Source organism: Rhamphochromis longiceps, linkage group LG3 (genome assembly GCF_057381845.1).
Source record: "Rhamphochromis longiceps isolate RC_006_pf linkage group LG3, R_longiceps_female_GT1.1, whole genome shotgun sequence".
NCBI classification, from domain to species: domain Eukaryota; kingdom Metazoa; phylum Chordata; class Actinopteri; order Cichliformes; family Cichlidae; genus Rhamphochromis; species Rhamphochromis longiceps.
In genome coordinates, this window is record NC_140559.1 from 41,060,949 (window position 1) to 41,082,795 (window position 21,847).

Here is a 21,847-nt window from a genome sequence, read left to right on the forward strand (position 1 = left end):
ATCCAGTAAAGATCAGTGCTTCTTTCCAGTACACACCATCATATCAATACTTACCAGTACTGTAAGGTATTAATCATTCACTTCTACACCCTGGGTCGGTGCAGTGTAATAACTGGGATTTCAGGAGATGCAGACTCCTTAAACATGTCACCGCTAATGCACTATTTTCTCATGTGGGAGAACAAAACTGCTACGGCTGTAAATATTAATTTGTGATCAATGCAGCAGCAACAATTTGATCCAAAGCTTAAAAGAGAAATCTTGATTTCTGTGTGCTGTCTGTCCAAATGTGTATGGAGATCAGTGCATGTACTCAGAGCCACTGATGGTGATGTACGTACGCAGGCCTTCTCTCTTTTTTTTTGTTATTTTTCTTTGTTTTTATTTTGTTGCTGATGATTTCATGCATCTTATTATGACGGGGCCAACCTAATGTGTATTTTAATCAAAGGTTCAATAAATGCAAATTCCACTTTTCAAACCAAATCCGCCTCCTGTGTGTTTTCCAAACTTTCTACAAAGGCGAACGTGCGCGCTGAATTGTTTTAACCATTTCAAAGTACGTGTGTGTTTAAGTTTTGACAGCCAGGGTGTGGGGTGTTAACCGTACGCTGTGCTTTTTGCAGCCTTCACAGAGGTGAGTGCTTCTCTTGTTACTTCCTGTTTCTCAGACAGCCGAGCCCCACAAAAAGGAAACCAGACCAACCAGCAGCTCATGATGAGCCTCGGCAGCACCATGATAGATTGATCAGCTGTTGTGCTGTTGAGACGCAGTCCTTCGATCGTCGAAGACAAAGACCAGACCAAGATTAGACCGTAAGGTTGGTGCTTTTTAGTTTGTTCTTGATCTGATTTAAAAATAACTCTTTGTTTATCCTGATCAAAGTATTGTGTAGTAAGTTATGTCCTATTATATCAAAGCTTTTACAACAGAAGTCTTTTTAGTCGAAGAGAGCATTCGCTGCTTGAAATATCCTTCTATTTCGGGCGATGGTGAGATAAAGATCTCTTATTGAGAAATTGGGGTGTTCAGTTTTAGACACCTGAACGTTAAACAGGAACTATTTCAAACAAGAGCTATAAGGTTAAGATGGAGTAGATTTCCAGGGGCCTGCGTAGTGCTTTGTTTTGGAGTTTCACGTTGAACCTCTTCAGCTTTCTCTCAGGTCACACCTTCAACCCCACATTAACTTGATCCACTTTTCCTCCTGCAGGCTCTCTCTCCATGTCTACACTGACTCCCTCGAGTCCCAGTAGTCTCACAGCACCGGTTCTGGTCCAGTTCCAGCTGGGTCTGTTCAGGGAGGTGGTTCGAGTCCCTGCGGGCAACCTGAGCTACCGTCATGCCCGGAGGTTGGCTGCTGAGGTCATAGAGCGCAAGGTAACCGCACGGGGTGGCGTTGTTTCCCGGCTCGAAAGCACTAAGACACGAGGAGGTGGGGCGGTATTATACATCTGATCGTCTGTGAAGGTTCTCAGTCATCCAGGTCATCGTAGCCAATCAGCCAGAGTTTCGGATGAAACTCTGGCTGATTGGGACCCACACCCAGTTTCACACCTTGGCTCAGGCGATTAGAGGATCATCAGGGGGTCCTTTTGTCCCTCTGTGGGGGGAAACTCCCACTAGGTTTATATCTGGGACTCTCCACCATTTGACCTTAGAACTGAAGAAGCTTCTCGGATGAGAGGTGAAACGTCTTCAAGCAACTTAAAGAAGTCCAGACGCTTTTCTTTGCAAGCTCCTTTGACTATACATCTGATCATGAAGAGTTCATCATCAGTCACGAGCGTTAAAGAGGCCATGCACCAGTTTTAAAATGGATGTTTATCTATGTTTTATTCTTACAGACACACACACACACTCACAGTAGTGTGTTGTCAGATGAGCCGATATCAAAGAGAGGGGTCTTCTCAACCACACAACTGTAACAGCGAGCAAACATGTGCCACCTCCCAGAAATTCAAACGTGTTTATGAGGGGCAGCCAATGAGAAGACAGTTTGCTTAAACAGAAAGTCGGGAGAGGTGCTAAGGATGAAGTGAGGGCCATTATATGCAAAGCTACTGTAACACAGAGTCCAACAATATTAAATATATGGAGCTGGACAATAATAACTTCATAGAGTTGTACAAAAACAAAAAGCGAAAGTGCATAACAACCTGCAGATGTGCGAATCTGAAAGCCGTCACTATTTAGGAGGCACGAGAGATGCTCATGAAAGAGCCTTTTGAAATGCATTGTGGGTATTCTGTTGCGGCATTTTTTGGTAGTTGGACCAATTCTAGAGAAGTGTTATCGTCTTCAGCTGCAGTTGGGGTTTAAAGCACTTTAAAGAGAGCAGCTTTTTCTGAGTCGACCTCATTTTTAGCTGGTAGCCGTGGAGATTACGTCTAGGTTTGTTCTGTTTCCTTTTTTTCTTTTGTTTTGGAGTTTTTGTTTTTTTTTAACTGCCATTCGATACTGGTCAAAACTGACTGTCATGTGGTTTGCTCAGATGCCACAGCTGTAGGAACAAACTGCGTGCAAAGAGTCAGAAGCGAGAAGGTGATGAAAAAAGATATTAATTAGAATGAAGTGCTGAGCTGTCACAACGCACCCTGACCCATAACACAGTCCCACTTGGAAAATATTGTGATGATGTTTCAAATCTCTCAGGCCTCTCAGAACTGTCAGGAAGTGGACTATGAAAGGTCAACTTATTTATGAAGGAAGGTAATGTAGGTTTGTGCATGGAGTGTGGTTTTTGTCTGCAGAGTTTGGTGGTTTTGTGCTGTTGTGTATGCAGCACTCTGTATGGTGGTGTAATTTCACCAACATTTAGTATTGTGAAGTGGGTGTCACCCAACCACCTTCAGATTTTTGAGGGTGTTTGTGAATACAATTTGTTCCGGAAAACTAAATGACAAGTTTTAAAAAATAGAAGATATAAACTCGCCATTTAACAGATTTTCTCCACCCACCAGAGATGTATTTAGAATTAACGGGTACTCTATACTTGTTTATACAGTAAAATCTATACCCAAGTGCCAGCGCACAGACGGTGGAGTAAAACTGTAGTTGAGGTTAAATAAAGAAAGTTGTGAATTGCAGGTGTTGCAGGGGCTTCATCTCACTGTCACTGGGCTGGTCTTTGCACTTCCTCGGTTACAGGGACTGTGGTCGACACGAGCGCACAAAACTTTCCAACCACAGCTTCTCCCCTCTGACTGAGACGCGCACAAACACGCACCTTTACAGTTTTCGTCTTGAGTTTCCAGGCAGTAGGTCAGCTCATCGTGTGTGTGTGTGTGTGTGTCACTTGTGCACGTTTTACATTCATTATAGTCACTGTGTCAATGATGGGTGAACACCCGCATCTCCAACACTGAAACCTAGCAGGTATTTGCTTTACCTTTAGGGTCACATAAAGCACAATTCCACTTATGCACTTTGAGGCAGGGGGGAAGTAATGGACACATTAGGTTTGTTCTATTGGTGTAAATGTTCGCCTTAATAACGCAATGCTTTGCATCACCTGAATGAGTACTGCTGTTAGGAATGGACATGGTCGGCACCAACGCTCAAGCAGGCTGTGGAGTTTGATGCTCAGCTGTTCTATCCCCAACACCATCACGCCACCTTCAGCAGCTAGAGCCATCGATGAATTCAGACCCTACCATCAAAATGTTCCAATCGAGACTCGTCAGACCAGACAACATTTTTCTGATCTTCTGTTGTCCAGTTTTAGTGAGGCCTGTGCGAACTGTCACGTCGGTTTCCTGTTCTTAGCTAGGAGTGGCTTCCTGTGCGGTGTTCTTCTGCTGTAGCCCATCTGATTCAAGGTTTGATGTGTACGCTCTTCTGCATACGTTGGTTGTAACGAGTGTTTATTTGCCTTCTTGTCAATATGAAACAGTTCGGCCCAGAGAACTGGTTAGACATGGTTGTGTGGAAAAATCCCAGCTGATCAGCAGTTTCTGAAATACTCAGACTAACCTGTCTGAAACCAACAGCCATGCCACGTTAAAGTTACTTAAATCACGTTTTTTCCTCATTTGTGGCTCAATTTTAACTTCACCCGGTCGTCTTGACCGCCACGTGCTGAAATTCACTGAGCTGCAGTATGATTGGCTGATTAGATAGAGCAGTTGAACATGTTTAAATAATGAATTGACCTGCAGTGTCACATCTTTGAATCTGCTGTTCTTATCATCCCTAAATGATGATTCAGATAGAAAAGCAAAGCTTGAGCTACTTCGCAGCCTTCCTATCTCTCTTCCTCAGTCGTACTTTGGCGACAGATGCACACAGATTATTTATTTCTATAACGCTGAACGTGGTGGAGTCACTCTCTACCTGTGGTGCATCACTCAGGTTTCCCTTCAGAGCTGTCTTCAGTCTGCATGCTCATCTTAATGTGGTTTTGTTCTTTACCGCCGTGCAGACGTGAAAATGGAAAATCACGACTGACAGGCTGCAGGTGGCTTTCTTTGCTGTGTCCAGTTTCCCAAACCACACTTGTTCTGATTTCAAATATTTAAATTACTCCATTTGTGGAAAAACTTACTCTTTTTTCCCCCATATTGCTTAATAACTTGTTTCATTTACTCAGAAAGCAAATCGTCACATTACCGGAGCCCTTCTGGGGGTTTAAATTGATCTTGTTGCTTCAATAGTGACTCAACCTGAGACTGCGGTTTTTGTTCCTTCGCGTGTTTAGGCTCCAGACTGCAGTGTGGTGGGTGTCGGGGAGAAGATTCTGCTGTTCAGACATCAAGCCGCCTCCGAGCAGTTGCTGCAGCGGCTGACCGACTCCGACGAGCTGCAGGATGGCGACCTCATTGAGGTCATCGTTTCAGGTTAGTGTTTGAGGTTTACAGAGGCAGGTGGACACTTGGTGAGATTTGGTGGTACTACGTGTACCTCATTTGTTTGGGTGACATATAGTTTATTCATGCATGTAAAATGCTGTTTCTGTCCAGGGGTTTGGAGAGAAGCTCTTGAATGGTAAATGGCCTGTATTTGTATAGCGCTTTACTAGTCCCTAAGGACCCCAAAGCGCTTTACACTACATTCAGTCATCCACCCATTCACACACTGGTGATGGCAAGCTACATTGTAGCCACAGCCACTCTGCGGTGCACTGACAGAGGCGAGGCTGCCGAACACTGGCGCCACCGGGCCCTCTGACCACCACCAGTAGGTGGTTTTAAATGGTCAGTTTTAAATGAGTCCAACTCTCCTACTGTTCCAAACCTATTTTCACGGGGGGCAGTGGACGGGCGGACGAAGTTAAAACTGCTTGTTTCAGACGAGTCGAGCGCCTGCACCAAGGACCAGTATAAGACAAATGAGGATTATTTATAGCTGTGAATCATGCAAAGCTACTATAGCGGAGTCTTAGCAGTAAATGCATGGAGTGTGGATGTCTGTTGGTGTAACGAGTCCTCTCTGTGATTCAGGATCAGCCTCCGTGACACAGGTGACGATGCGTCCACACTCCTTGGCGGTGCAGTCGTACCGGACCCCCACTTTCTGTCACCACTGTGGAGAGATGCTGTGGGGCCTCGTTCGGCAGGGTTTAAAATGTGACGGTAAAGGCGCTTTCACACTTCATCATGTGGTGGTATCGTCTCTTCACTGATACTTGAGTGTTGTTAAAGTTTTTTGTTTTTACTTTTATCTCTTTACAGGTTGTGGATTAGACTTTCATAAACGCTGTGCTTTGCAGTTGCCCAGTAACTGTAGCCGAGCACGGCGTCAGGTTAGCACCAGCTTTTCCCTGTTTCCACCCCGGCGACCTCGCACACACTCGCTGTCCAATCAGGCAGGCGGGAGTCTAGAAGAGGTGAGGAACTGCTGTGATTGTAAAGCAGATAAGTGTTTTTGCAACCCTGGATTTGTTTGTTTCTCCAACACAGCTGTAACCTTTACTGGTATAATCGAATCACATATTCACACAATAGATTTCTTTCAGTTATTCTAAGTTGATATCTTTCACTTTGCATCTTTCTCCAGATCAGCAAGTCCAAGCCCGCGTCCAGGCCTCCATCCTGGGCCGAGGCTCCGGTGTGGCTGGGAGTCGGGTACAGCGACTGGAGCAGGGCTCAGGTCCCTCACACCTTCCACATCCACAGCTACACCAAACCCACCGTCTGCCAGTACTGCCACCGGCTGCTCAAAGGCCTCTTCAGGCAGGGGCTGCAGTGCTCAGGTGAGAAGGAGGAGGAAAAACTAAGCACATCCCATGTTTCAGTAACTTGTTCAACCTCCTTTAGCAGCAATAACTTGAATTATTCATGTCCTGTGTGACTTTATCAGTTTCTCACATTTTTATGGGAGAAATTGCGTCTGACTTTTTTTGCAGCGTTGTTTCAGTTCACTGAGGTTTGCAGCGATTCGTTTATGCATAGATCTGTAGATTTGCTGCTGTGCTTGTGATCATTGTCCTGTTATATGATTCAACTTTGTCTAAGCTTTATCTGTCAGACAGACGGCATCATATTTGCCTCTACAATACTTCGGTATACTCTGGTGTTAATGGTCGACTCAGTGACTGCGACGTGTTTGGTTTCCTCTCAACGTGGTTTTGTGCATCTCGTCAGTGCAAAGGACGTTGTTCCAGAGGTCTGGTGGTTTGTTCAGATGGAACTTTCCAAACATCATCTGTGCTCCAATGTTCTAATTAGAGAGAAGAGGCTTTGTCTCCAAACAAGCCATACTCCGTCAGTCTTTTTCTAATTGTGCTGTCAGCCAGCTGTATCAGAAAGTAGATCGCATGCATCTACTGCAGTGAGACTCTCTTGCTGTGACGCCATGACAGGATGTAAATATTAATGGTTTACACCTCAGCTGAGCTCTTATTTTAGCCAGCTGCACGTTTCGTTTGGTAGAAGGAAATTAGCACAAGACAGCACAAGTGGTAAGAAAGGGTTGACGTCGCTGAAAAAACCCATAGCAAACCCAATCTACGTCAGGGTTGGTGAACTTAGTCCATTTAGTCAATGGGAAATGAGAATCACATCAGATTTCCTGTAAAATGTATTTCCCGCACAATTTGGCTCACAGGAAATTCTCTACAAGTGCACAGAAAGTTTATTAGTCTCTGCAAAGTTTAGTCCTGCATAATTTACACTTGTACAAGTGAGCTGCCACACAGCCGTCTCACCACAACCTGTTTAACAGCACGAGGCGTTTAACAAAAGCAAAACTCACTCTTGTATTTAAATGTAATACCTGTTTCTATTATTATAGCTGTTTGACAGGTCTGAAAAACAGGTTTGTGTAATATCGCTTAAATTAGAAACATCCTGTCTCAGAGTGAGGCTGAAAAACGAGTTCATACATTTATTGCTTCCAGGCTTAAAACTTTTTGATAAAGCATATAGTTAGAGCTGGATCACGTGACCCTGAATCTTCCCTTAGTTATGCTGCAGTAGGTGTTAGCTGCTGGGGGAGTCCCATAATGCACTTCACTCACTGTGTGTTTACACACCTCTCTGCATTTAATCATAAGTTATTATTAATCTCTGGCTCTCTTCCTCAGCGTCTTTGTCTGTCTTCCTTCCCTCACGCCCAGTTAGTTGCGGCACATGGCCGCCCCTCCCCGAGCCTGGTTCTGCTGGAGGTTTCTTCCTGTTAAACGGGAGTTTTTCCTTCCCACTGTCACCAAGTACTTACCTTGAGGAGGTTGTCTGATCGTTGGGGCTTTCTCTCTGTTATTGTGGGTCTTTACCTTACAATACAGAGCATCTTGAGTTGTTGTGATTTGGTGCTTATAAATAAAACTGAACTGAACGTGGCAACTCTGTAGTTTTGTAGGATACTTAATTTAAGAGGAGAAAATCTTTGATCTTGCAGTTTGCCTGTACCCTCCTACCAGGCTTCTGCTGTCAAACTGGCTGCACATGAGTGCAAAACTTTACAGCTGCGTCACCTCGAAGTCTGGCTCAAAGGAACATCCTGTGCCGTGGGTTATTTGTTCTTTTGTTAATTTTCAGTTTGCCTCTGCATCTTAGCAGAGGTCCCAATGTGGCCCGCTGGCCTGGATCTCGACACATGTGGTCTAAAGGTATAGATAGCACAACAGGTCAGGGGGATGTGTACCTTTGAATCTTATTGTCACCCACTCCTGTGAAAGAGTGGGTGACAGGCCTCCTTCTTTACAAACCTGATAATGTTATGCGTTCAGATCTTGTGGCCATTTTTGGTGCTCTGTTCCTGCAAAGCTTTGACTTTGATTAGTAATGCTTGACTTGGAGGCTCACGAGCACACAGCAAACACTTGTTTTGTCAAGGAGCTTGTGTATCCCACGTACTTACGTAAGCAGATCGGGTTGAATCTAATTTTACCTAAATGCCTGGATGTGTCTCAGACGTCTCGAATCTCAGACGACATTCATTTTCATCACGAAAAAAACTGACCGCAATATTCTGACTCATGAGTTTGTATCTTTCCAGACTCCAGCACTCTTCCTTTTTCTGTCAGCCTTTTTAAACCTCCCACGTCTCCTCCATGGTTTTTCCAGACTGCAGGTTTAACTGCCATCGGCGCTGTGAGCCTTTAGTCCCCAGAGACTGTCCCGGAGAGAGGAACGGCATGAACGGGGAAGGTGAGTGACGGTCCCTGGATGTCTGAGGTCTGGTTTTCATTTCATATTCTGGGCTTGTGGCTGTGTTAGACCATGGCTCTTTGAAAAGGGGCTTGACTCTGATGCTGTCAGCATGAGTCGAAGCTGATTCACCCTGTTTCCCAGGAACATTTGATAGATTCAGGCCTCACTCTAAATTAGCATCTCAGAAATGTCACATTCCTCCGAGTAGCGGTGATGATTAGCTGCATGATGAGTCAGGTAAACTGAGCCCGATGAGAAATGAGATGAAATGATTTCACCAGAGAATATGTAAAAAAGAGAAAACAAAGACAGGTAACTGATCAGCAGTATTTCAGGTGCATTTTAAATCATTTATTGAGAAAAATCAGACATTTTCTTTTGTTCGGTTCATCTTGAACTTATTTGTTTGCTATTTTTACCTCATTATTTGTTGGTATTTTATGGCCCTAATCGTGTAAATAATATAAATAGAATTAAATGTAGCTGTTCATTAGTTGCTGATGTCACATTTCCAGAGAGCCCAGCAGCTGATAACAGCTGCCAACCAGACTTGGAGGACAATGAGTCAGTGATCACCAGCACCACAGAGATCTGCGACAATGACATGTTCACCGATGATGACTCACAGGCAGAGACCGGGGAAGTCGAGCAGCTGCGAGAGCCGATGAGGTCAGAGGGGCACTAAGTTTTTCTGATGATCTAATCCCAGCTAAAAGCTGTCTGCTGGTGCAGACAGCGTCCGAACGATGTCACGCGTCTGAATCACACGTCGCCCAAATTCACGTATTATAAAACAGACGTTTATCGTCCCTGTCGTTTATATCTGGGTTTTCTCGGCTTTGTTTGTGGCGCACGCTGCCACCTAGAGGCGACTTCTGTTTAATTCACCATCTCCAAACGGACCTTTATTTTGTCCTCCCTCTCTTTTTCCGCCCGCCAGTCCTTGTTTCAGCAGCAACATCCCCCTGATGAGGCTCGTCCAGTCGGTGCATCACACTAAGAGGAGAGGCGGAGGAGTCCTGAGAGAGGGGTGGCTGGTCCACCACACCAACACAGACACATTGGTGAGGAACACACTCTTTCAGATCTGGAAACGTTCAAAAAAGCAAAATGTTTTGCTCAGGTTATGATATTTGTAAAGCAGAATCACATTTTCATCGGCTTTTAACTCAGTCGTGTCTTTACTCAGAGGAAACGCCATTACTGGATCTTGGACTGGAAGAGCATGACTCTGTACCAGAATGAAAACACCACGAAGTTCTACAAGGTATGATAGTTGCATGATATAAGACAGAAACAGACAAAGCAGCATCCTGTGTGCTGCACGCTCACTCCCACTCGTATCAAAGGCCATTAACATGTATGCAGAAATGTTCCTGCAGTGTGCCAGTGTTGTTCCTCCCACTGTGTCACTGTGTAAACAGTGCAAACATCCACCGAGGCAGCTCGCGCTCTGAGCAGTGTTTACTTTAAAGAGGACAGTATTGTATTTTGTGTATGTTCATTTTATCTCCTTCGTTTTAAACGTACTTTAAGAAGTTTGTAGTGCAGTGAAAATCAGACAATGATAGCCTGACAGATGTTACTTTGATTATAGAAACATTATGTAGGAGAAGGCCATGGATAATAGCTTTAAACCTCCTCTGCAGGAGATCTCTCTGTCCGAGGTGCTCGGGGTCCGAGGCCCCACCCAGCTCTCCGTGCCACCATCAGACGGCAGCGCTCACTCGTTCGAGCTGGTGACTGTGTCGCTGGTGTACTGCGTGATAGCCGGCGAGGAGGGGGCAGCCTGGGAGAGCGCCATCCGGCAGGCTATGATGCCGGTGGAGAGCAGCAGAGGACACAAAGATGAGATCCAGGGTGAGTCAGAAAACATCAGATATTAATATCAGATCTTACTCTGAATATGGTAACAGTGATGGATATGGACCCGCAACATTCAGTTAACAAGACTTCCTCTCTCTGATTACAGATCAATACCGATACAGACGCAGTGCGGTAAGATTTGAGCGAGTTTATCGTGCACACGTTAGAGGAGTGTTACAGAGTGTCGAAGTGTGTTTGTGTGTGTTTCAGGACATCAGCTCGGTGTATCAGATCTGTACAGACGAGGTGCTGGGGTCGGGACAGTTTGGCGTGGTGTACGGAGGTCAGCTGATTCTCATTATGTTGTTATGTCCAGAGAACTGAACACGTGGAGTACAAGAAAATCCTGTTTTCTATGACTGTGACTGTCTTTATGCAGTGATCTGAAAATACACAGTACAGAAGAAACAGTTTCAAAAGACACCAAAGAAATCAGAGACTTCAGAGGCTGAAATGTTGCTCAAAACAAACTTTTTCATCAAATGTCTTTCTGTTATTGCTAAGCTACAAATGCTCCTTTGCATCATTATCACGTCTCTTTTCTTTTTCTTCTTCAGGAACTCACAGGAAGTCGGGTCGAACAGTTGCCATCAAGGTCATCGACAAGACGCGTTTCCCCACCAAACAGGAGACGCAGCTGAGAAACGAAGTGGCCATCTTACAGGTTTTAATGCGGTTTTTATACACTTTACAAGAAATGACACAAAAAATGTAACAAGTTACTGAAAACACGTGAGGAACAAACCAGGAACAACCTGATGGTTAACCTTTAAAACGATAATCTGTGACATAATTGTCAGAAAATTCACATTTTTTTCAAAGTTTTTGCCAATTTATTTAGAATGAATTAAATATTAATTTGCATATATGAGTTTTAATTGGTATCATATTGGCCACATTTGGCATTTTAGTTTATTTTTTCAAAATGTATTGCTTAAAAATGTGTTGTGCTCTTTATTTTGGTTTTTGAGGGGAAAATAAAATCACACTGATGATGTAAATGCCTCAAAACCTCATGCATCAAAAACGATATATTAGGCATTAAGGGGTTAAAGAGCCATTCATCATTGCTTTAATAACTCCTGATCCATTACATCACTGTAGAAGAACTAGCTTGGATATATTAGTGACAGTTACTTAATCTGGTTTAAATCCTGATGGATTAACTACGGAAGAGGATTAGGGCCACTGGAAAAAAAATCTGAGATTAAACTCAGAATTCTGAATTCTGACTTTAATCTCAGATTTTTTGATCTGCTGGGATTTTCCCACACAACCATCACTAGTTTACAGGGAATGGCCTGAAAATGAGACAAATATCCAGAGTCTTCTGGTAAAAACAGGCTCCTGATGTCAGAGGAGAGTGGGCCGACTGCTTTGAGCTGAAAGGAAAGCAACAGTAACTCAAAGAGCCACTCGCCAGGTGCACTCCTGTCAGCTAAGAACAGGCCTGAGGCTAAATCTGCAGTAACCGTGTGATGCTGTCATGACAGTGTGGACCAAAATCTTGCTGTGGAGGAAAAAGGAGGTCCAACCTGCCTAATAAAGTGTCTGGTGAATGTTTATTGATGAACAGATGGTTGTGGACATGATTAGTAAATAATCATCAGTTATTAGTGAGTTATTAGCACAAGTACAAATAACTGTCACATTGTTCCCGATTCCTTCCTCACTGCTTCCTCATTAACTCAACACATTTGATTGAAGTGTTGCAGATTTTCGGTTGATTTTTAGTGTTATAGTCACGATCAGGTGATTTACTGACGTGCGTGTTTTCCAGAATCTGTCGCACCCCGGCGTGGTTCTGTTGGAGGGCATGTTCGAAACTGTCGAGCACGTGTTTGTTGTAATGGAGAAGCTGCACGGAGACATGCTGGAGATGATTCTGTCCAGCGAGAAAGGTCGACTCCCTGAACGCATCACTCGCTTCCTCGTCATGCAGGTACGAGATCCCGATCTGAGAAACACTCCAGGGGTGTCTAGAGGATGTCCTTGTTTTTCTTCTTCTTGTTTTAACAAAGATGCAGGGACCTTTAATGTTTCTGTTTATCCCAAAATTAAATGTGAAATTCTCAAACGTGTGCTTCAGATTCTGGAGGCTCTGCGGTACCTGCACTTGAAGCACATCGCTCACTGTGACCTGAAACCTGAGAACGTACTGCTGGCCACTTCAGACCCCTTACCTCTGGTGGGATTTTGCACTTTAGTTCCCGATACAGCACACGGCATCTTATTTAATCAGCTCTGCCTCTGTGCCGCAGGTGAAGCTGTGCGACTTCGGCTTCGCCCGGATCATAGGGGAGAAGTCTTTCCGGCGCTCCGTCGTGGGGACTCCGGCCTACCTGGCACCCGAGGTGATCAGCAGCAACGGCTACAACCGCTCTCTGGACATGTGGTCTGTCGGCGTCATCATGTACGTCAGCCTGAGCGGCACGTTTCCCTTTAATGAAGATGAGGACATCCGGCAGCAGATCACCAACGCCACCTTCATGTACCCGCGCCAAACCTGGGCCCCCATCTCACTGGAGGGTATGAACGGTGTTTTTCTTTAGTTTTAAAACTTCTTTGTGAGCTGGGTTTACAGTTTCTCAACATAGTGATGATGAGAGTTTATTATGCTTTCCCTGTTAAAGGTTTCACACACTACAAACTCCACGTCGGGAAGTTGCCATGTCAGCCCACAGTTTTGCGTCTTTTTAAACATTTAAATATATTTTCTTTAGTTTGATCCATGTCTGCCCACACATACAGTTTATAGTGTCATGCTTGAGTCCTGTTATTCTCCTGTTTCTCCACTGGGTGGCTCCAGTGAGCAAATCCTCTTTTTGAAAATCCTTCTCCGTCTCATTTCCTCCCCAGCTGTGAGCCTCATCAATAACCTGCTGCAGGTGTCGGTGAGACGGCGGTTCACCGTGGGCAAAGCGCTGGGACACAGCTGGCTGCAGGTCGGACACTTTACAAACGCTATCATTGAGAATCGTTTAATTTTGTAGTGTGAAACAACAGAATTAACTCGATCTAGTGTTACTGCGTTCATAGGTGTTGACCAGGATGCTCAGATGCTCCTGATCAGGTTTCTAATAGTCCTGATGTATAGATGTGTATGAGTCATGCACGCTCTCCTCTCGCTACTGCAGAACTTCCAGCTGTGGTGCGACCTCCGGGAGTTCGAGCTCAGGATGGGCTGCAGGTACCTGACGCATCGAGGCGACGAGGACCGATGGCGCTTCTACGCTGCAGAGATGGGGCTGGACTTCCCCTCCCGCCTCTGCTGTGACCCCAACAAAGAATTGGACATGTGACCTCGAGCACAGAGGTTAAGGGTCGGACACTTTATCAGACTGTGCAGCTACATTTAAAAAAAAAAAAAAAAAAAACATTCAGCGGTGAGGCCGCGGATCAAACGGGAGAAAAGTAATAAAGACACAAACACGTGTGGTTTTAATAATATAATTTTCCTTTTTTATTTTCAAGTTGAGGTTTTTAACATATGACTGAAAGAGTGGCATCAGTGATGAGACAGCATGAGTTAGGGATGAGGGGGAGGAGGAGGAAAATGGAGCACAGATGAGTTAAGATATCGAGATCATGCACAGGGAGGAGCCTAAAACAGCGATCGTCGTGGCTGACCTCTTCTCTTCAAATGCTACCCTAAACCCTGTGTTGTGAGTACGCCTGCTATGGTTCCACGTACAGTTTTGATTCTTCCCGTTTCATCCACAACTTTCCTGATGCCCTGTCTGACACCTCTCTCTGTCTCTGTCCCCCTTCTCCTCGTAATTTTACAATTAGCCCAAAAAAAGGCTAAAAAAAGGAGTTTAATAAGAGAGGCGTGTGGGAGAGGTCGCTCTCTCTGGCCATAACAGCTCATCTTTCTGTATCCGTTCCCGAGTCACCGCCCAGCCACGGCGCTCTCCTCCCGTTCCCCCCACCTGTGTCTTTTAATACTCGGCGCTCCCATTCGTCCTCCGTGTGTTCCTGAGTTTCTTAAGGCTTTAAGATCTCCAGGTTAAATCGCATCTTTGCTAACATTCAGGTTTCACAGTGCTGTGGTGAGAGTTTTCAGTAGCACCCGACAGGCCTCGCTCCTCTGCTGACTGCACTCGTGAACGGGCTCCTGTGGGGGTTCGTGTGAGGGCGAGTCGGTGACTCAAAAGGCCGTTTTTTTTTTTCTAAACTTCAACATAGCATGCATCTGCACAAATACACAACCAACCAAGCCAACTGACCAATCACGTTTTCTTCTTTGATCACCCTTCTACCAAAAAAAAAAAAAAAAAAAAAAGGAGGAGAGGGGAAGAGCACACGGCTTTGCTCAAAAATAATCTAACTTTCGTTCTCTCTCGTTGCCTCCTTCTCTTTAAAGCCTTGTGAAGGCAGGTATGTCATTATGTATGCTGCTTACATAAGTTCAGTGCAATAACTGGTACACCTGTTTTTTCTTCTTCTTTTCTTTTAAACGAGAGAGGAGCTGAGCAGCCTGAACAGAGTTTGTGAGGTCTGAGCAAAGTCTTCTGCTCTTCCCCTCTGAGCAGTGTTCCTGTGTTTTAAAAAGAGGGATGGGTGGAGTTAGGAAGAGGGGAATAAAGTTAAGATTTGAGAAGGTGGTGGGGGAAAAAAAAAAAGAATAACGTGTTTTAAAGGGACAGTGGAAGGGTTTAAAATCGCTCTCTCCAGACAGGAGAAATAAGAGAAGCTGGGAAGAAGGGGTGAGGAGGAGGAGGAGGACGTGAAGAGAAGCAGCTGCGCTTATAAGTCGCTCTCTCCGTAGAGGGCACTGGAGAAGGAGATGTAGTCCAGGGCGCCGGAGGGACAGTCCGGTCCGACGTACCTGGTCATGCGGGTGATGCAGTACTCCGCCTGCTCAGGAGGCAGCTCCCTGCGCAGCTCCTCCACCGTGATGTAATTCTGCGGGAGAGAGAGAGGGGGCGAGGTGTGATTCACGAGGAGCTATTGTCTCCTGTTACAAATGTACTGGTGCATCTGTGATGATCGGAGAACGATGACTCAAGGTTCAGGCAAACAGTCCTGCAGTTCGAATTTGGAAAGATGAAAACCTGAATTTAAATTACGGACTTGCTGTTGAAATAAAGCTGTACAAGATAAATCGCGATGTTTCTCCCAGATTTAAGGGGAAATTTTGCTCTTTGTTTCGATCGGGACACTCAGAGAATCCGGGTTGCGTATGTAATCAAAGAAAAAGCTTGGAGTGAGATAAAGAGTGCTTCTGTATAATTTCTTCCTTGCATACCTGAGTGAGTTGCCTCAGTTTGGATTGAGTTATTTGGGGATATAAGCATTTAGGTGCCACAGCATCACCTCCCCTTGCCAGAGGTGTTTTCTATGAACGTGAACATTTCAAAAAGTCTCATCAACCTACATACAAAGTGTCAACACATCAGTGCCGATACAATCATACCAATGACCAAAAACCTGATTTGTCAGATTTGTTTTTGTTTAATTTATTGAACTTGTTATAATTAAGCCAAATTATACTATTTATATAGCCTGTTGGGTTAGAAACCATATTCATTAATAAGAAATATGCTGTCTCATAGTTTTTCTTTCAGCTTTCGAAAGCTGGTTTCTTGTTTATTGCTTAAATTTTCACTTCACAAAGCCGACTCCAGCCTGGGTCACTTACAGCCTATCCAGCAACTTGACTTTCTTATAACAAAACCACAGCGCTCCTGGATCACAGCTAATACGTTACTCTCACTGTAAATAGATACTGTATCAGTGGTGACAAGGTGTTTGATACCAGAGCCTTTATGTTATCCGTTTGTGGTCTGAGTTCCCCAAACTCAGTGATTTCTAAAGTGTGGGCTACGAATGAAAGTATGTACAGTTACATATTTATATGAATGTATTTATTTATATAAAAGGTGAATGCAAACTGGTAACAGGAGGAGTTGACTGTGATGTTACTCATTACTCTGAGTGTCCCAGTGGTAGGTGGGTCATACTTAGGATTTAACTCAGCATATGACTGTGTAGCATTAGAGATTTATAGCCAACAGTCTGTGTTTTTATGTTGTTTTTTTAAATAAAAATTTCAAGGATAAACGTCACTGTCTCTTGTGTTGATTTCAGATCCTTAAAATTTTTTTTTTTTAAAGGAGTGCAGTAGCACTCTTGACTTTGGCAATGGCTGCCCTAACCGGTCACGTTTGGATGCAGGCTAACCATCGGAATTTGAAAGGAAATTATGCATTTCTGAAATGCAATAAACTGTAAATCTGTAAAAGTTTTATTAACATCAGCACTAAAAATGTGTGCCGGGAGCTTCGCTACATGAGTTTCCCTGTCTGTGTCGCTCTTTTTATGTGCCCCAGTACTTTTGTCCATATCAATGTGTCCTCTGGCTGCACTGGAAGCTCTGTACAGGCTAAATAAGAAGACCAGTTAGATGATATAAGGTAAGAAGATGCTGTATCCATCTGCTCACCTTGTCTGAAGCCAGGATCTTGAAGGAGGCCATGACTTGTTCTGCAGTGTCGGTCTCGGCGGTCTCACGGGTCATGAAGTCGATGAAGGCCTGGAAGGTCACAACGCCCGTGTTGTTGGGGTCCACCAGGGTCATGATACGTGCAAACTCCACCTCACCCTGTCAGCAAAAGCAACAATCAGCAATCGTTACTGCGCAAACGAATCAGTAAATCCTTATAGTTTACATTTGAACTACGCTCAAGTTGTTGTACAAGTCAAGCCTATGAGCGCCTGACCACTGACCAGATCGTAACCCATGGAGATGAGACAGGCACGGAAGTCGTCTGGGTCCATCATGCCGTTTCTCTTCTGCAAAGGAACAGCACAAAGTATCGTTTTCATTACTGTGCCAAAGAGTCGTAGTAATTAATGAATTCACTCATTAGTGATGCTAAAACATCAATGAGCATGAACTTAAGCGACGTATCGAAACTTTTTCAGCCTCTTAAATAGGAAATGCCAAAGGAAAAGTTTGAAAACTATACGAAGCACCGCTCTCTTCTCCTCGACCTACGGTGTCGCCTCACCCTGTCGAAGTGGTTGAAGGAGGCCCTGAACTCGTTGAGCTGCTCCTGGCTGATGCCCTTGGCGTCGCGGGTCAGGATCTGGTTCTCCACCTCGTTGATGGTTCTGGCGATAGTGGTGAGCAGCTGCTCCCAGCCCACACGGATGTGCTGCAGTGGAGAGGGAATGGGAGGAAATTAAAACAGAGGTAGCGTACACTTTGAGTAGAGAGGAGTGAGAGCTAAGCCCATCTGCAGATCGCGCTGCGGTCTGCATGCACACCTCCATGGTGTAGTTGGTGTGCTTGTTGTCGAAGATGAGGGACTCCTGGATGAGCTGGTGGTCTCCCTCCAGTTTGTCGATGTTGGATTTGTAGTTGATGATGTTCTGCTCGTACTGCTTCAGGCTGTTCATCTGTTCCTCCAGGGAGCCGGCGATGTCCACAGACACGTGGCTGATCTCCTGCAGAGACAGGAATCAATGAGGAAATGCGGCACTCACCATACTTTCACATATTTTACTGCATTATTTTGTAGCAACAGCTGAGCGTTACTGTTCCCACAGATCACGTTGATCCGACCGTGCAGATTTACACACAGCACTGGTTACCCAAGCACCCCCATCTCGTACCTCCATCTTGGTTTGAATCCAGGGTCCGATGATGTTGGCCTGAGCGGCGAACTGGCGCCTCAGTCTCTCATTGGCCTGCTGCCTGGCCACCTCCTCCTGGAGCATTTGGTCTCTGAGGGGCACGAGGTGCTTCACCTGCACACATAGTTTATATCTGGTGACTGTGTGTAACTTACATTATTACAGTTTACTTAAACATGTTGTCACCTCTTCCATTTCTACGCTTGCATCACTGCATCTTTAAATTAACTGAATGTTGCTGTCACTTTTTCCAAGTCTGTATACATAGTTTTTCACTCCAGATTGTAACTTCATGATTGCCCAGATAGAAAGAAAAAAAATTTTGTTTCTTGAGCACAGATGGTCTGATGTGTGTCGCACTACGGCTGCACCGACAGGCTGTCCTGTGGAGTTATTTTGATTTCCCCTGAGAGCCTCACAGCCAGCAGTGCTGAGTGTCACTCTAACCCACATGTACTGTACTATTCCTGACCTGTCGCTATCTTTGCACTGTGCTAATATTAGCTGGATGACCAAATGGAGTGTACACAGAGAGAGAGAGCCAGGTTGACATTTGCTGCTACATAATGCTAACTTGCTGAAAGCAGATTAAAGAGCAGCCACGCTCCTCATTGTGTCTGCGATATAATAATTAATTTGCTCCTTCTACAAACGCTGTGTTTGTGGGGTCCGTTTGACTTGACTCACAGTGTCCCACTTAGTGCTGATGTCCTGGGAGGAGAGGTTGGTGTACGGGTTGATCCCGGACAGCTTGATGCCGTAGGTCTGGGCGATCTTCAGGATCTCGTTGTGGATGCCCAGAGTGGCCATGCGCTCCTTGTCGGCCTCGGGCAGAGTAGCCTTGAACTGGTCGTGAGCTGTGATCAGACTCTGTGCGGGAGGAAAACAAATATAAGGTGGTGTATTAGAAAAAAGAAAGACAGAGTGTATGTTTTTTTGTACAACTTCTTCCTTTGGTACAGATTTAAATGTCTGAGAAAAAGAAAAGAGCCTGGTTCTGCTGGAGGTTTCTTCCTGCTAAAAGGGAGTTTTTCATTCCCACTGTTGCCAAGTGCTTGCTCACAGGGAGTCGTCTAATTGTTGGGCTTTCTCTGTATTATTCTAGGGTTTCTATCTTACAATATAAAACAGTGTGAGGGGACTGTTGTTGTGATTTGGTGCTATATAAATAAAACTGAATCAGATGGTTACCTGGATCTCTTCAATGCTGTGGACAATGAACATGTCCTGCAGGTCCTCCATGGCTCCGTCCATCCAGTTGTTGAAGGGTGCCGCACGCTTGGCGAACTCCAGGTACAGCTGGTCAATGGTCTCCCACAGCTTCTCCACACGCTGCCGTCACAGACAGAAACACACTCGTGATGCTGAAGCAGACGTGTGCATACAAACACGGAGGGAATCTGCCATTTGCACTCTTCGTGTTGTTTTTGTCACTCCTCGCTGAGCATCGTGAAAACATTAAGCCGAATTTGCTGATAAAAATCAAGACGCCCTGAATCACATTAGCTGTATTTGTCTGGTGTCCTGTGCTTATAAAACCTCACAACTTCACAATTTCCAGATCTTTCTGCCTACTTCCTGTAACTCTGTCACTTCCTGTAATCACTGGTATTCTGCTTTTCAGTCTGTTCACATGGAAACGCTCCTTTGTCCTCTTTCCCACCATGTTTCCGCTGCTTTCTGATCTCAGAGAGCTGCCCACGGTTTACCTGCTGCTTCTCAACTCTCTCCTTTTTGTCCCTACACTCTCCTCCTGACCCCCTGCTCTCTCTGAGGCAGACGGCCACCCCAGAAACTCGTTCAGCTGGAGGTGTTTTCTTGCTTGCTCGCAGCGTATTGTTGAGTTTCTATTTATAATATTCGAACCATATAAAAGTGTACTCAGATGTCTGGACCTGTGCACTACAACTGAAGCTGAAATGACTTTCCTCCACTGCCGCCTGCTCCGAGTGTTGGCCTCTAATCACCAAAACTCAGATTCATATTACACTAATCAAAATTTTATCTCTGTGTAAAACATGTTATTTTATTTTTAGTTTCCCACACTCTCAAAATCATTTATGTAATTTTTTTTAGTGTCACTCTTATTATCCAATCGTCTAAGCCTGACCACACCCTCCCAGCCAATCAGCTGCTAGCCCCTGCTGTGTACAATAACTGCAATCAGCAGTTTTGCACCACCTGTTGTGCATCCCGCATCCTCCCCATCGCCTCCCTCATCATTCATGCACTCATTTCCACTCATCCAGCTCAGTCTCAGGAAGGCTGGAGACGATCCCAGCTGTCTTTCCAGACAAAAAACTGTAACGTGTTCAGTGAGTTGTTTACATAAGCAGCTGATTGCTGTTTAGTTTTACCTCCAGTGAATCCCTCCTCTTCTGGGTGAGAGTGCCCAGATTGTCCCACTGGTCACAGATACCCTGGCAGCGGGTGTTGACTGTAGCAGCATCGTGGTAGTCCAGCTCACTGGAGAGAGAGACAAACAACAAAACAGACGAGTACATAGACCATTATCACACAAATATTTACAAAATGGTAATAATATTAGCTGAAACTCAGCTAAACCCGCTAATAAATCATCATTACGAATAATCACGTTTGTCAGATGAGTGAAACTCTCCTTTCAGTCAGTGTAAAGAAATTTAGCTGCACGTTTAACCAATGAGATTTCTTAATATAAGAAAAACAAGCTGAATATAAACAGTGAGTCTCAGTTGTTCTACATGATAAAGTTTAAGCTCTCTGGAGTTAAATATTAAAAAATGAAGTGTAAAATTAGAGAAATCTATAATTAAATTACTTTGGTGTGGTATGAATAGCCAACAGTTCAAAGTCTAAAATGTTTGTCCTCTTTCACATTTTCCAAAGCCGTCCAGTGGGTCGGATCAGGGTCTTCACTGGGCCGATTCTGGCCCCCCGGGCCTTATGTTTGACACCCCTGATCTAAAGTAAGGTAAAGTTGAGGAAACTCTTCTGTGAAGTGATCTCATTTCTCCAAATAACCCGAATATTTGATGCCCTTTTATTAAATGCATAGATATTTCGCCCTCCTTTGAGTTGAGGGGCATCTAAGAACTTTTCTTTCTTGATACCGAGGTCATGATTTGTGCTTTTGAAGTCCTCGCTGATAAATTATACTGTACATTTTTTCAGCTTTACAGTGCCGATCTGCTCATATACTGTAACATCAAAGAAATCATCTCAAGGCTATCTCGGAGAAAAAAAAAGCCCCGAGGAGCTGCGGAGGATAAGTAAATGGCGAGATCAGAGGTTTCCGCTCTCTCGTGAAGCACCCTTTCATCTTTCTTATCTCTCATTAATATTTTCCACTCATCTGTTGCATCTTTTGTTCCTGGCTGCGTTCGTGTTCTCGTCTGCTCTCGACATCCCTGCCGTCACTTCAGCTACTCGCTTTCTTCCCCTGCTCTTCTTCCCATTATGCAGAATAATTGTGATAATGCTTTCTCCACCCCCGCCTCCACCCATCATGATTTTCAACATCTCTCTTCCTCCCCGTGACCTTAACGTCCGGCATTAGGACACATCTCGTCACACGCTCTCACTTCAGCTCCTGGGCGATGGCGGCGATCTGCTCCACCCTGTCCTGGTGAGCGGCGAGGTCGCTCTCGAAGGCCTCGTGCTTCCTCATCAGGGCTCTGATCTCCATCAGAGAGGCCGACTCGTAGTCCTTCTGGGACAGAAGATCCTCCTTACCTGAAACACACACACACACACACACACA

General features: G+C 44.8%; 2 protein-coding genes across 3 annotated transcripts in view; one reads left to right on the forward strand and one right to left on the reverse strand.

The window, feature by feature from the left end:
• Positions 1-749: 749 nt before the first annotated feature.
• prkd4 (protein kinase D4) lies at positions 750-15,092 on the forward strand. Of its 2 annotated transcripts, XM_085397751.1 has the most exons (19): positions 750-821; positions 1,215-1,381; positions 4,701-4,839; positions 5,443-5,574; positions 5,674-5,828; positions 5,999-6,194; positions 8,509-8,592; positions 9,111-9,264; positions 9,536-9,659; positions 9,785-9,862; positions 10,245-10,455; positions 10,568-10,593; positions 10,672-10,744; positions 11,019-11,125; positions 12,242-12,403; positions 12,551-12,649; positions 12,723-12,990; positions 13,321-13,406; positions 13,599-15,092. In XM_085397751.1, the coding sequence occupies exons 2-19, from the start codon at positions 1,226-1,228 to the stop codon at positions 13,761-13,763; spliced, it is 2,415 nt and encodes an 804-aa protein (XP_085253877.1). In that variant the 5' UTR covers positions 750-821; positions 1,215-1,225; the 3' UTR covers positions 13,764-15,092. The 2 variants fall into 2 exon arrangements, with proteins under 2 accessions (XP_085253877.1, XP_085253870.1); XM_085397744.1 differs by having other exon boundaries at positions 10,568-10,744.
• The window catches only part of actn3b (actinin alpha 3b), a 38,586-nt gene continuing 30,639 nt past the window's right edge, over positions 13,901-21,847 (reverse strand). The window contains exons 12-21 of the mRNA XM_085397732.1: positions 21,669-21,819; positions 20,463-20,571; positions 19,297-19,437; positions 18,793-18,975; positions 18,085-18,219; positions 17,737-17,916; positions 17,478-17,624; positions 17,194-17,259; positions 16,910-17,068; positions 13,901-15,369 (exon numbers count right to left, since the gene is read on the reverse strand). Coding sequence (XP_085253858.1) covers positions 15,211-15,369; positions 16,910-17,068; positions 17,194-17,259; positions 17,478-17,624; positions 17,737-17,916; positions 18,085-18,219; positions 18,793-18,975; positions 19,297-19,437; positions 20,463-20,571; positions 21,669-21,819 — 1,430 coding nt within the window. The 3' untranslated portion in view covers positions 13,901-15,210. The remainder of the gene's footprint in view (positions 15,370-16,909; positions 17,069-17,193; positions 17,260-17,477; positions 17,625-17,736; positions 17,917-18,084; positions 18,220-18,792; positions 18,976-19,296; positions 19,438-20,462; positions 20,572-21,668; positions 21,820-21,847) is intronic.